We start from the raw sequence: 12,972 nt of genomic DNA, 5'->3' as shown, positions 1-12,972 counted from the left end.
GGAAAGAGAAAAAGGAATGAATGAGATAAGGATTACCCTTGTTGCATGATTTGAGTAGTAATGTGTAATGAAAGAAACAACGCATTCGGTTGCAGCGATATATAAAAGTTGAGGAAACCCTAGAAAATAAGGAAAAAGGCGCGGCGATTGGGAATGATAAAGAGAGCGAGTGACCTATGTTCCGATATATAATTGTAATAGGATATGATTGACTGTGAAACGACGAGAGAAGATAAGAGAAAGTGGCAGTGACGATGGATTCAGACGGAGGTAGAGAGAGAGATATGTGTTCAAAATGTTACGTTAGAATGGCGGGAACTAATACTCCAAAAATCAATCCTATTTTTATATTAGATTAGAATCATGCTCGTTACACCCCCCAAACATACTAATTACACCCCCTCTCACCAATATTAAAGAGAAAATGAACATGCAATCGATGCTTGTAAACCGATGTGAATATAAAATTGTTTTACGTCCACAATTTATACATATTGGTATTCGCACCAATATTGACAATATATAAATATATAAATTTGTAAATTCTAAAATATTATTAGCACTTTGTTAACAATGAAGATTTAATTATGATATTATTAATTAATGAATTTTTAAATTTATCGTTAATATAAAGATAGATTAAATTCACATTTGTGTATAAATTTTGAATTTGCAAATATAAAGTGATATATATATATATATATATATAAATTCATATAAGATATGTGTACTGAATTCACAAATACATTATTTTTTTATTTGTTTATATGAACACAATTCATGTATATTTTTAAAATATTATTTGTAGTATTGTTACCGAGAGCGGCATTAACTTACCGTAAATGAACTTATAGAAAAAATATTAGGTATAGTAATGTATAACATCAAACCTAAAAATATTCTATTAGTAGATTTTATTATTGTGGTTGTTATCGACAATGTAATTAATTTTATTTATTAATATATTTTCTAAATTATAAACATGTAAAAACATTGTTGCATATTTCTAGGTTTGCTACATTAAATTAAATTATTCAATGACATGGCTTAAAAAAGTTGGCAAGAAAAATGTTGTGATATTTATTTGTGAAACAATCACATGATGACGTATGTGTTTCGTTATAAGTTGGAGGACAACACACGCTTAAGAGTTTAAAATCAAATTTGCCTCGGTTAAAAAGTTGCTTGTTTCATTGTGTTTGAAATTGATTCTCCACCTTATAATTGATTTTGACGGAAGCTATTATGGGTAGCTTTTCCCTTCTTCGTTAATCGATTCTGCATTAAAGATGTCTCATGTATTATATTTATCAACTTTGCCCCTTAATAAAATAAATCAACCACCCCTTTTATAATTGTGTCTCTTACCATAGTTGGAGAAATGTGTTGCAGAGTTTGTAAAAACTCTTTTATCCCTAGAATATAGAAGAGGAGAGGGAGTGGGCTCAAAAGGCCAATTTATATTTATTAAACTATAAAAGAGTAATTTGTCAATTGATATAATATATAATCCAATTAATATAAAATTGTTTATTGATATATTTGATTGCTATCGAATTAAACTAAAAGAGTAATTTGGTAAACTAAATTATATTGTTTATTTTTTTATAGGAAAAGTTATATTGTTTATTATATATTATAAGGTTAATTTATATATTAGATTAAATTTAATTTAATAATGAAGTATAAATTTTAAATAATTCAGTATAATATAAATAAAATATCTGGCTCTAGGTATAATTAAAATCTATTTTGACAATTGTATATTTAAAAGCAATTTTGATGTCGACTATCTAAACAATATGAATCGATGAGAATCACTTTTGGGGAAATAAATGTATTCAAACATAAATTAATTTACATTCAATTTACGTTTTATTAAAATCAATTTCATCAAAATTAATTCTATCAAAATCAATAAAAGCAACAAAATCATCAAACACACGCAAACAACATAAAGAAAGTTAATTGTTGATTGTGAAAGAAACAATAGACAAATATATCGTAAAAACTCTAAATTTGTGAAATGTGACTGAATAACAAAATGAGTGTTTGTGTTACATGAATAATAATATTTTTAAAAGACACTGAATAATTGAAGTTATACGCAGCATGTGGTTTGCACAACCACCCGTCACTTTATTAACTGACTATCTTGTGATGAAAAACTTTAACTCAACGATGTGAAAATAACACTATTAAGCTTAGAAATATATTATTTACATTGATCGATGCTATACGAGACGAGTTCAATTACAATATGAGATGTTTACGTTACACAACAAACACATTGTTCATCAATTAAGGAGTAACATAACTAATAGGCAACATCTAATCACTTTCGGATGTCATCTCAATCATAAATATTTATTATGGTTAACACATAAAAAATTTACGTGTCTTTGTTGCCATTACATAATATAATTGATGATGTTACTTCGACTATAGTGTCATTTTTTGCACCATTCACTTTGATAACTTTGCACTGCCACATTAAATTGTTGAGAGAACACATTGCATCCGAGTGTGGTCAATTTATTATCGGCAAGAAACATTGGTGAGCACATTAAATTAATTGCACTCGGAAACTATATTACATTGTATTTATTTGTTTTGTGAAAGAATATAAAGGCAGAAAACGAGATGAACATGTTTCCAAATGAGAAAAAGGAATTTATTAGATAGACATGCGATACTCTTGTGAGGTCTTACAACAAAGGTGAATATAAGCAACAATTACTTTTTCTTTTTATATATATTTTTTTTCATAAAAACGTATTTAATTAAAATTGATTACTCAAAAAACCTGTAACAAACTCAATAAAAAAAAAAAAAACTGAAGTTATCGTATCACGAGTGCTTAACGCCATTGGCATCAACTTTGTCTGAATTGAGTTTGAAGTTGATGGCCAACGCTCACTTCCTCGCTTTCAACCATCTTCATCTTCATCTTCAGGTACCCCCAAACCTACCTCATCCTCTTTTCTACTTTTTTTCTTTATTTCTCACACACACACACACTTTTCTCTCGCATTTTCAGATTTCTTCGCCGCTAGTGTCTAAACGTGTCATCAAGAGATTTTGGAATTGTGACATTGAATATTCCACCAATTATCAAAGGCCTGGTTTTCTGAACATGAAATTGCAAGCAAATGGAGCTTCAATTCCAACTTCTATCAACACCGCTGATTCTCAACACAACAAAACTCCGCATGTACTCACTGTTGCCGGCTCCGATTCCGGTGCCGGTGCCGGAATCCAAGCTGATCTTAAAGCTTGTGCTGCTCGCAGGGTTTACTGTTCCACTGTAATTACTGCTGTCACTGCACAGAACACTCTTGGAGTTCAGGTCACTTCTCTCTCTTCTAATTCCTCACAAATTCACCTCTTCTTTTTCATGATTATTGTTCCTTTTTCTCAAATCGGTTTCAATTGCAATTGTTAGGGTGTCAACATTGTGCCCGAAGAATTTGTTGCACAGCAGTTAAATTCTGTGCTATCTGATATGCATGTTGATGTGGTAAGTCAAAATAGTCACTGCTACAATTTTTCTATATTGTAACCTTTTTTGATTCATGAAAACTCTTCAAATTAAGATGACTCATATTATGCCACAATCAAACTCTTAGCCTATGTTTGGGAGTTGAGTTTTAGAGGACTAAGTGTATGGACGGATTCAGAAATCAATTAGATTGGGGCCATGAAAAGTTATTGTTAATAAGTATTACGTAAAATTTAATTGTAAAATATATATAAAGTAATATTAATAGAATTTAATTTGTATGTTTATACAGGGCAAAACAGTATTGCATATTTGTTGTCAATGCAACAAAATTAAATTTTATCAATGATGATTATATACGCTATGTTGTAAAACAATGACATCAATAATAATATTAAAAAGTTCAAGTAATTAAATGTAACTACATGTATCGGTATTAAACACTAGACACATCTTCAATGTAAAATGCTGATATTGTATAGATAATATGTAATATGATATTAATGTATATATTTTTTGATAAATAATAATAGTAATAATATATGTATATAATAACAAAAGTATATATTAAAATTGAGATGGAGGGAGGGGCCGAAGTCCACCCCATGGATCCGTCCCTGACTAAGTTTATATGTTGACATATATCCGAGGTTTTTCAAAAATTGAAGGAATGACTAATAGAAGCATTTCCAATCATTCTTTTAATAGATTTTTAGAATTGAAAATAAGTCTTCTCCGGCCATTCATTCCAAAATTCAACTCTCAAACATAGCCGTAGGGACCTCACATTGATCTACTTTAGTTCTCAAAGCATGAACATGTTATTAGGGTTGCTTATTTTCTGATGTCCTTGAGTGATGCATCATTGATATCTTGATTGACAGTGATCACTAATAGGTGTTCATTCTTTGAACTAATTATGCTATATCTCTAGGTCAAAACAGGCATGCTACCCTCTCTTAGTGTGGTGAAGGTCCTTTGTCAGAGTCTTAGGAAATTTCCTGTCAAAGGTATTCACTTGTACAAAAACTTCTAACATGTTTATTCATTTGCAAATTTGCAATTGGAGTGACTTATGGGCTTGATTTGTTTTTGCTGAAGGCAGCTCTTGTTGTTGATCCTGTAATGATATCTACAAGTGGAGATATACTTGCTGGTCCTTCTGTTCTTGCTGGATTTCGGTATAAATTTATGAACCTGAACTATTGCTGCATCTGTATGGCGTGAAACTATTTTTCATACTCTCTGGTCTTCACAACAAGATTCAAATACTATTTACTGTTCATAATGATTATGTAGTCTTATGCATAGTTATTATTATTTTCTGCTGGTTTTAGTGTTTTTTAATGGAAAACTATAATATTATATTTTAAATTCAGTTTTATTTTCATCCTTGTCTGTACGACACTGGATAAATGGATATTGGATACTTGATAGAAATACTCTTTTGTAAAATTATTCAAGTTTATCAATAAAGTGATATAACTGTAGGGTATTGATTGTGCTTATTTCTTGGTTTATGAATGCAGGGAGGAGCTGCTTCCCATGGCTGATATTGTAACCCCAAATATTAAAGAGGCGTCAGTTTTACTTGGTGATGTTCCAATGAATTCAGTTTCTGACATGCGTGCTGCTGCAAAATTGATACATGATTTGGGTCCTAGGTTCGTTGCTTTTTAACATATTGTAACCTTCGGGTGTAGCCAATCTAAATCATGCCTAGTCTTTTAGAACTTATCAGAGAAACCTCTCCAACACAATGTACTGCATTTTCTACAGATCTCATAGAAAGCACTAGTTCTAATGATGAAGTTTGATAATCTCTGGGAAATAATGTCGCTGTTTGATTCAATGTCTACTATGGTCCTATTGACCTGAGCAGTGCTTTGAGAGTGTTGTTTAGATTGACTCAATGTGGACTGTTGAATTGTTTTCCCCGAAGTAATGCCCCCCCTCCCACACTAATTTTTGATTGTGTTGTATGTTCAAGTGTGTTTGACTTCATGGCAAATGTCACAAATAAATTTAACAAAACTCCCAACTCTAGAGTATTGTGCTTTTACAAACAATTCAATTTTCATTGCAGGAGCGTACTAGTCAAAGGTGGGGATCTCCCTAATTCATCAGATGCTATTGATATATTTTTTGATGGTAAGATTAAAGTCTTTAATTCTCGAAGACACAATGGCCAAAACAAAATCTCCGAGGCACAGCAACTTTTTTTCTTTTACTTTTCACTACGTATATCCAAATCTATGTTATAAATGAACTCCATTTCTAGGTCTTGAGTTTTGCAGGTGAGAATTTCTACGAGCTTCGTTCACGACGTGTAAATACCCGCAATACTCATGGCACTGGTTGTACTATGGCATCATGCATAGCAGCAGAGCTGGCAAAGGGTTCGTCAATGCTTTCAGCGGTCAAGGTTTGTTTAGCTATCTCAATTCAGACAAATATCAGAGGACCTACTTTGCAATGACCATGATTCCGTTTTACTTTAAAAATAAATTAGAGAAGAGCAAATGAAAATAAAAGATAGAACGTGTTATCATTCTAATACTTTTAATTATATGGATTCTGGCAGATAGCTAAACGTTTTGTCGAGACTGCCTTGGATTACAGCAAAGACTTGGCTATTGGAAATGGAGTCCAAGGCCCTTTTGACCATTTTTTGGCACTTAAGAATATCAACCAGAGCTCTTGTAGGTCGGATAGGTTCAAGCCCAATGACTTATTTCTATACGCTGTAACAGATTCACGCATGAATAGGAAGTGGGGCCGTTCAATTGCGGAAGCAGTTAAGGCTGCTGTAGAAGGTGGTGCTACCATTGTCCAATTAAGGTTTGTTACTGTGTTTTAGTGTGCTGCTAGATTAAAACAAGAGAGAAACAAGAGTGGGAATTTTTTTTTCTTATTGTGTATTGAAACTGAAATAGTACAAATATACAAATCTATATATATATATATATAATGTTGTGAGCTATCTAATGAATGGATAGAATAAAAAAAAAAATTAAAAAATAAGTCAAATCAAAGTGATTTGATTCTTTCTCAATAAATTGATTTGATTTTATATTATCCTAATTGTGACACCTAGTCAATGTTTCTTGGAATTAGTATTTGCTAGCAGATATAACTTTTATGGTATAATATGCCAAGCTGACTATCCTAAAGAACTGGAAATATATTTTTGGTTTTTGTTCATGAGGAGATATTTTTTTTGAGGGATGAGGAGAATTATTTGTTCAATCTTGTTCTTGGACATTTGACTTATTTTTTCGTATCTTCTTCTCTTCCATCCCTTCCCGCACTTAAAAGAAAAAGAAAAGAAAAAGTACCAGTGCAGAGTCAGATGTTCAACTTCTGACCTGATTAGTTGAACTTCAATTAACAATATTACCCTAGGCATCCTTTTTTTTTATTCTGGGTCCAGATTTCTATTTCTTGCATATGTTATATCCTACTTGTTTCTTGCTAATGAAACCAGTTTTTATATTTCATTTTATATTTCATTTGCATTACTGCATACACGTCTTGTTGTAAGTATGTATATGAACTTTGCTGTAGGGCTGTCTTTACCTTGTATTGCTTTTTCAGGGAAAAAGATGCTGAGACAAAGGACTTTGTTGATGCTGCCAAAGTATGTCTTAAAATATGCCATTCTTACGGAGTACCTCTGCTTATAAATGACCGTATAGATGTGGCCCTTGCTTGTGATGCGGATGGTGTTCATGTTGGTCAGTCTGACATGCCTGTACATCTTGCTAGATCTCTCCTTGGTCCTGAAAAGATAATTGGAGTATCATGCAAGACACCAGAACAAGCTCAACAAGCATGGGTCGATGGTGCTGATTACATTGGCAGTGGTGGTGTATATCCTACTAATACAAAGGAAAACAATCGTACTATAGGATTAGGCGGGTTGAAGGAGGTGTGCAAGGCCTCTAAACTCCCTGTTGTTGCAATTGGTGGTATTGGTCTGTCAAATGCACGTGCTGTAATGGAAATTGGTGTACCAAGTCTCAAAGGGGTTGCGGTTGTGTCTACTCTATTTGATCGGGAATGTATTTCGACTGAGACAAGAAACTTGCACGCAGTAATTAGTGAGGCAGCATTGTTGACGCAATGAACTTACTTCAATGTGGGAGGAATTTAATTAAATTAAAGGAGTGGTTACTGGTTACAAGAGTCCTAATGGAAATACATAACTTCATAATATTCTCTGCAGATCATGCTAAACATGTAAATGCAAATTTTCAATAAAATGAATGTGTTCAATGCTCAGTACTTGGATGGACAAAACATGTGTAGTTGTTCATACGCTTGCCATTGTTTGGTACATGCTTGAACAATAGCAAGAATGAGTGTTTGGGGACTTAATGCAACAACATTATGTGCATATTTGTTTTTTCCTTCGTGCAGTCCTAGTAGGACGCTTCCCTGTAAGCACCGGGAGAATGCCACGTTGAACCAAATTAGATTTTGCACGTGTTGAGCTTCCGCTACACTTGTCACATAGGTGGAGACAGCTTGTATTCAGACATCGAGCTGACATAAATTGAACCAGACAAGCATCACCGCTAGAACAAGCATAATGCCACCTGAGAGGTGTTCATAATATGGGTAAATCTACAAATTCGATCGCACTAAACTAATCCAATTAATATTTTAAACAAATTTATTTAAGGTCGATTTTAATCTAAACTAACTCATTTAAACTTAAATGATGTTCGATTTAAGTAATTGATTCAGCATTTTAAATCCTTGAATTTATTCTGTTCAAATCAAATATATATTTTGATTAACTTTTTTTATTTTGCTGTTGTGTGTATGTGGACATATTTTAAATATTGAGTAATATGTAGAAAAATATTTTATTATTTTTGAGATTTCAAGAATTTAAATTTAATTATGTTTTTTTTAATTTTTTTGTTTGTTTATTATCCATGAACCTAAACCACTCATAATCGGACTCGGACTGAACCACTCATAATCGGACTGAATGTAAGAATTACGGATTGAAAACTCAACCCAAGGATATATTAATGAGTAATGTTATTAGAATACAAAATTTAACATAAAATAAGATATAAAAACAATATCGTATAAAATACAGTGGAGATCATATTTTGTTTTTCATAAAATGTTGTATCAAATTTTGTGTTTAAATACCATTACTATATACTGACAGACTACACCTAGACTTTTTACCACAAAAAAAGCATAAGAGTAGGATGGAGTAAAAAAAACATAACTTAATGTTTTATAATATGGTCACAGTTAACACAACCTTGTACAATAGTTGAAAAAATGTACAGCCATTATTTACCTTGTACGTCCTATGCAGAAAACTGAATTTTATACATACGAGCAAAACACACTTGCCTTAGTTGAACAGAACCAAGAGCAAAGGAAACTAAGAAACTATTGCTCTATCTAAAAATAAACGTTTCTTTTTTATTAACTGACATGGACTTCTCCGCTTTCCTGTGCCTCCTTGACTCGCTTTTCATACTCATCTTCTTCTGCCTCGGCCTCTGCTTCTTGTGTTTCATCATTGTCTTCTTCTCCTCCCCAGCCAAACCCTCCAATCGACCTAGATGCTTGAGATGGGATTTTAGCTTCCTCAACAATATTCATAATGTCTTCAATGCTCTGAAGTGAATAAGTTGGATTTTCTTTTTTGTAGTAAACAGCTTGAGCCATTTCGGTCAATTCTCTAGGTAAGTTTTTTAAAAACCATGGATGGGACTTGATTTCCTTAATAGTGATTCTCTGAAATAAATCAAAACATACAATAACATTTTAGTAGACCACAAATGTCCCTTATTTTGGGAAGGAATGTGGGTAAGCTTAGCAGCATCCGATTTCCCTAATGACCTGGCTGTCCATGATTGAAACTTAGCAGACAGAAAAATAAACTGCATATGTACTGTTATGAGACGACTTCAAGTGACATCATGCACCTAACATGCCTGTGCTTCAATTTTTTTGACAATTTCCCTTTTAAATAAATTAGATAAACAACATGGAGTGCTGTTAAACAAAATAGTGTGCATACCCTAGCTGGATTTGCAACGAAAATGCGAGACAGAAGGTGTCTACAGTCTTGAGATATGTGAACATAATCTGGAATCTTGTATTGAACAGCCACAATTCGCTGTATGAGATTATAAGAGTCAGAAAGAATATATGTTTTATAAACCTATCAACTAAGATGATGTCAAGAAAATTACATTTATGGTTTTCCTGAAATTTTTGGGATCCTCTTGGTCCTCAAATGGATAAGCTCCCACCAGCATTACATAAAGAGTCACTCCACAAGACCATACATCTGCTAACTGAACAGAAACAAAAACAGAACAGAACTAAGGAAATGAAAACATCATTAACACCACAGAAACAGAAAAGAAGAACTAAGAAAATGATAACATCAATAACGCCACAGAAACAGAAAAGAAGAACTAAGAAAACGAGAACGTCATTAACTTATCAAACACGGAAAACTCAAAGCAAGTAAATTGTTCAAACTTCAGAGCATTTGAAAAATATTAAGGATTCAACAAAAGGTACATGGACTGTCATAATTTACATTCCAGAATTTGCATTTGCTATTTTGTCCATAAAATTTTGTCTGTTAAATATGGACGTGTTAAGTTGTCAAATGTAATGCTTGTCTTTAATTACCCATGGCACATTAAGCACACTTGTACTGTTTGATGGCCTTGTACCGATAGAAATTGTTTAACATTCATTTCTCAGTTTCATCTGACTAACAAAAGTATCTATATTGAACCATTCCAACACATTTTGAATCTTATTCCATGAAAGAATACAGTATTTACCTTTCCGTCATATTCTCTACGTGAAAGAACCTCTGGTGCTATGTAAGCTGGAGTTCCCACTGTTGATTTAGGCCTAGAATGAAGCAGAGATGACTAGAAAAACAAAATGTTGTCAGAAGAAAAACACGTCAAGTATGACTTCAATAATTTATTCAAATCATTTGGCATTGAAATTACTCCATAACTGAACCTTAGAATAACCAAAATCGCAAATTTTGAGCCGCGGGGCAGGGTTCCCATCCAATAAGGTGTTCTCGAGCTTCAAGTCTCGATGGCAGATTTGCTGCAAAAGAAGAAAAATTACATAGAAAAATAACCCCAAAAGACAGGCAAAAAACCACCAACACATTGAAAAAAAAACAAAAAAAAACTAAATTTACCATGCAATGGCAGTAGCTAACTCCTGAGATGAGCTGCTGGAAGAAATACCGAGCCTGCAAATTTAGAGCATACAGCAAGAATGAGAAACAAATCATAGAAACTTTCAGTGTCAGCACTTTAACAAGTAGGAAATTGACAGTGAAAAGAGAATGAAGAAGTTACAAAGGAATGCTAATGATAACCCAAATTTCTTATTACTTTAGTTGCTTTCAACATGTATGTATTTTTTGGGGAGAATAAAATGGCATTAACTATGTTCCGCAAATACAACTCAATTGATAGTTGCAAAGAATTGATATGGAGGAACATGGGTTCGAACCCAAGATTTTCCACTTCTCCACACATAAGATGTGAGTCTAATCATTAAACTATTTGACCCAAAAAATAACGACATTAACTTTGAAAAGGTCTAAAGATGTAAAGAGAGAAACCTCATCTTCACTGAATCTTCCAGCAGAACAAATTCGGTCGAATAACTCTCCACCAGCAGCATACTCCATAACTATACCAAGATGTGTTGGAGTCAAAACCACCTGCAAAACTGAAATCCCATCTTAAACAAAAACCAAACTAAGCAATTTAACCAAAATTAAACAAGTTGATATATAATTTACAAACCTCCTTGAAGCGAATAATATTGGGATGGCGAAGACTTCTATGGTTAATTATTTCCCTTGCAACATTCTCATCAATCTGAAAAACAATAATTGAAATTAACACGTGTTTTGTTACATCTAAGAAATTGAATATGAATATGAATATGAATATGAAAGGAGTGAGTAAAACGCAGTTGAGTGAATCACCTTGTGACCTCGTTCAATGTATTTCATAGCAACGAGTTCTTTGGTATCTTTGTGGCGCATGAGTCTAGCTACACCGAAATTTCCAGATCCTATATCCTTTACATGCTCGTACTTCTCCATCGCCCAACTATATTATTTTATTTTACCTTTCAATTATATATAAATAACAAACGGAGGAGGGTTTCTAATATCTCCTTTGCGCAATTTATTCTTTATTATTTCCAAACGGAACACAAAAATTGCATTCTTTTATTTTGCGCTGGGGATGGGAGGAGAGAACAAACAGACAAAGCAATTATTTTCTGCTGCGAACATATTCATATTCATATCCACTCTCTCATCATTTCTTTTCTAATGTCAGGGTAATCTTATCAATATCGTCATAAATCAATTCTACACAACTATCCTTTAAAGTCATTCTTTTTCATATTTAATTATTTTTAAACCATTTAAAAATAAAATTAATTTTGCTTTACAATACAGTCACCTACTTTTTTATTAATTTTTTTGTGAAAAAATTATAATTTGTTTTAATTCCTTATAAAATATATTTATTATCATTTATAAGACCAATATTGTTATAAATTGTATATTATGTTTCAAATTTGAACATAAAACCTCTAGTTTTATGTAAGTTTATTTATCACAACTGTTGTACTATATACCGTGCTCATCAATTGCAATGCATCCAAATACATCACTAACCTTCATATTAATTGAGATTTTCACGTAAACTTTTCAGCACCAAAATTAAGAAACTAAGAAGGGAGTGAATGAAAAATTATATAATGTTGGGTTGTAGATTTGCATGAGCCGCAAAAATAATGTGGCATGACTCATTTGGGTTGACAACAACAACATGGTGGGAAGGTCAAGGAAATACGAAAGCCAAATCGTGATCCATGCACTCTTAAATTTAATAATTTCTACTTTTTTATCCAATTAATACATTATCAACGTTATAAATATATAATTAAATATATTAAATTAAAAATAATATAAATAATATTAATTAAATGATGTAATTGAAAATAAATTTATTAAACATAAAAAAGATTAGTTATTTTGGATAATTATTGTTTATAAATAATTATTTTGAAAGGAAATAATATTTTATATCATGTTCTAGAATTTCCTTCTCTTTCCCATCACTCCAAAGTGCTCTTTTCTTGTTGTTGTTTTTTTTCTCTTTCCAAATAACAATTATTTAGAGAATGACATTTCCGTGCATGCCTCATTGTCCAACTTTCAATTATTTTGGCTTCTTGTGTTTACTAAGAGGTTAGGGCCACCAACGCTTTTGTTCTTTCCTTTCCCACTTCAATACAAAGTTTGGGACTAAAATAGGAGGTTTTGATCTAGAAGTTTATCTTTTTCTTTTCATTCTTTTTCAAGTGTATGTTTATTAACATTAAGTTTGGTCCCAATGAAACTAGATTCA

At 32.3% G+C, this 12,972-nt stretch overlaps 3 protein-coding genes across 6 annotated transcripts in view; 1 reads left to right on the top strand and 2 right to left on the bottom strand.

The window, feature by feature from the left end:
- LOC101510078 (ATP-dependent DNA helicase Q-like 4A) overlaps positions 1-329 on the bottom strand; it is an 8,929-nt gene extending 8,600 nt beyond the window's left edge. For both annotated transcript variants that reach the window (XM_004485421.4, XM_004485422.4), the window contains exon 1: positions 37-329. In XM_004485421.4, coding sequence (XP_004485478.1) covers positions 37-47 — 11 coding nt within the window. In that variant the 5' untranslated portion in view covers positions 48-329. The remainder of the gene's footprint in view (positions 1-36) is intronic.
- Positions 330-2,689: 2,360 nt separating this feature from the next.
- On the top strand, positions 2,690-7,786 carry LOC101509757 (thiamine biosynthetic bifunctional enzyme TH1, chloroplastic). 2 transcript variants are annotated; one of them, XM_004485420.4, is made up of 10 exons: positions 2,692-2,956; positions 3,041-3,349; positions 3,446-3,520; positions 4,437-4,512; positions 4,608-4,683; positions 5,032-5,166; positions 5,589-5,653; positions 5,800-5,927; positions 6,087-6,343; positions 7,100-7,786. In XM_004485420.4, exons 1-10 carry the CDS (start codon positions 2,906-2,908, stop codon positions 7,629-7,631), a joined length of 1,704 nt encoding a protein of 567 aa, XP_004485477.1. In that variant the 5' UTR covers positions 2,692-2,905; the 3' UTR covers positions 7,632-7,786. The 2 variants fall into 2 exon arrangements, with proteins under 2 accessions (XP_073225111.1, XP_004485477.1); XM_073369010.1 differs by lacking the exon at positions 4,437-4,512 and having other exon boundaries at positions 2,690-2,956; positions 4,604-4,683.
- A 953-nt stretch (positions 7,787-8,739) lies between these two features.
- On the bottom strand, positions 8,740-11,910 carry LOC101509430 (serine/threonine-protein kinase SRK2A). 2 transcript variants are annotated; one of them, XM_004485419.4, is made up of 9 exons: positions 11,532-11,910; positions 11,347-11,421; positions 11,160-11,261; positions 10,728-10,781; positions 10,538-10,630; positions 10,348-10,440; positions 9,739-9,843; positions 9,564-9,662; positions 8,740-9,277 (listed from the first exon to the last, which is right to left on the bottom strand). In XM_004485419.4, the coding sequence occupies exons 1-9, from the start codon at positions 11,649-11,651 to the stop codon at positions 8,963-8,965; spliced, it is 1,056 nt and encodes a 351-aa protein (XP_004485476.1). In that variant the 5' UTR covers positions 11,652-11,910; the 3' UTR covers positions 8,740-8,962. The 2 variants fall into 2 exon arrangements, with proteins under 2 accessions (XP_004485476.1, XP_027193254.1); XM_027337453.2 differs by having other exon boundaries at positions 11,160-11,269; positions 11,532-11,580.
- Positions 11,911-12,972: the final 1,062 nt, after the last annotated feature.

The sequence above is a fragment of the Cicer arietinum genome, chromosome 1 (assembly GCF_000331145.2).
Source record: "Cicer arietinum cultivar CDC Frontier isolate Library 1 chromosome 1, Cicar.CDCFrontier_v2.0, whole genome shotgun sequence".
NCBI lineage: Eukaryota > Viridiplantae > Streptophyta > Magnoliopsida > Fabales > Fabaceae > Cicer > Cicer arietinum.
Note: the sequence above shows the minus strand (reverse complement) of the source record. Positions and strands in the feature narration are given on the sequence as shown.

Coding starts and splice junctions, on each gene's coding strand:
- LOC101509430 (XM_004485419.4), bottom strand. CDS start 11,651: ATGGAGAAGTACGAGCATGTAAAGGATATAGGATCTGGAAATTTCGGT. Junction 10,631..10,727: donor TTAGCTACTGCCATTGCATG/GTAAATTTAGTT, acceptor CTTCTTTTGCAG/CAAATCTGCCATCGAGACTT. Junction 9,278..9,563: donor TCGTTGCAAATCCAGCTAGG/GTATGCACACTA, acceptor GATTTATTTCAG/AGAATCACTATTAAGGAAAT.
- LOC101509757 (XM_004485420.4), top strand. CDS start 2,906: ATGGCCAACGCTCACTTCCTCGCTTTCAACCATCTTCATCTTCATCTT. Junction 4,513..4,607: donor TAGGAAATTTCCTGTCAAAG/GTATTCACTTGT, acceptor TGCTGAAGGCAG/CTCTTGTTGTTGATCCTGTA. Junction 4,684..5,031: donor TCTGTTCTTGCTGGATTTCG/GTATAAATTTAT, acceptor TTATGAATGCAG/GGAGGAGCTGCTTCCCATGG.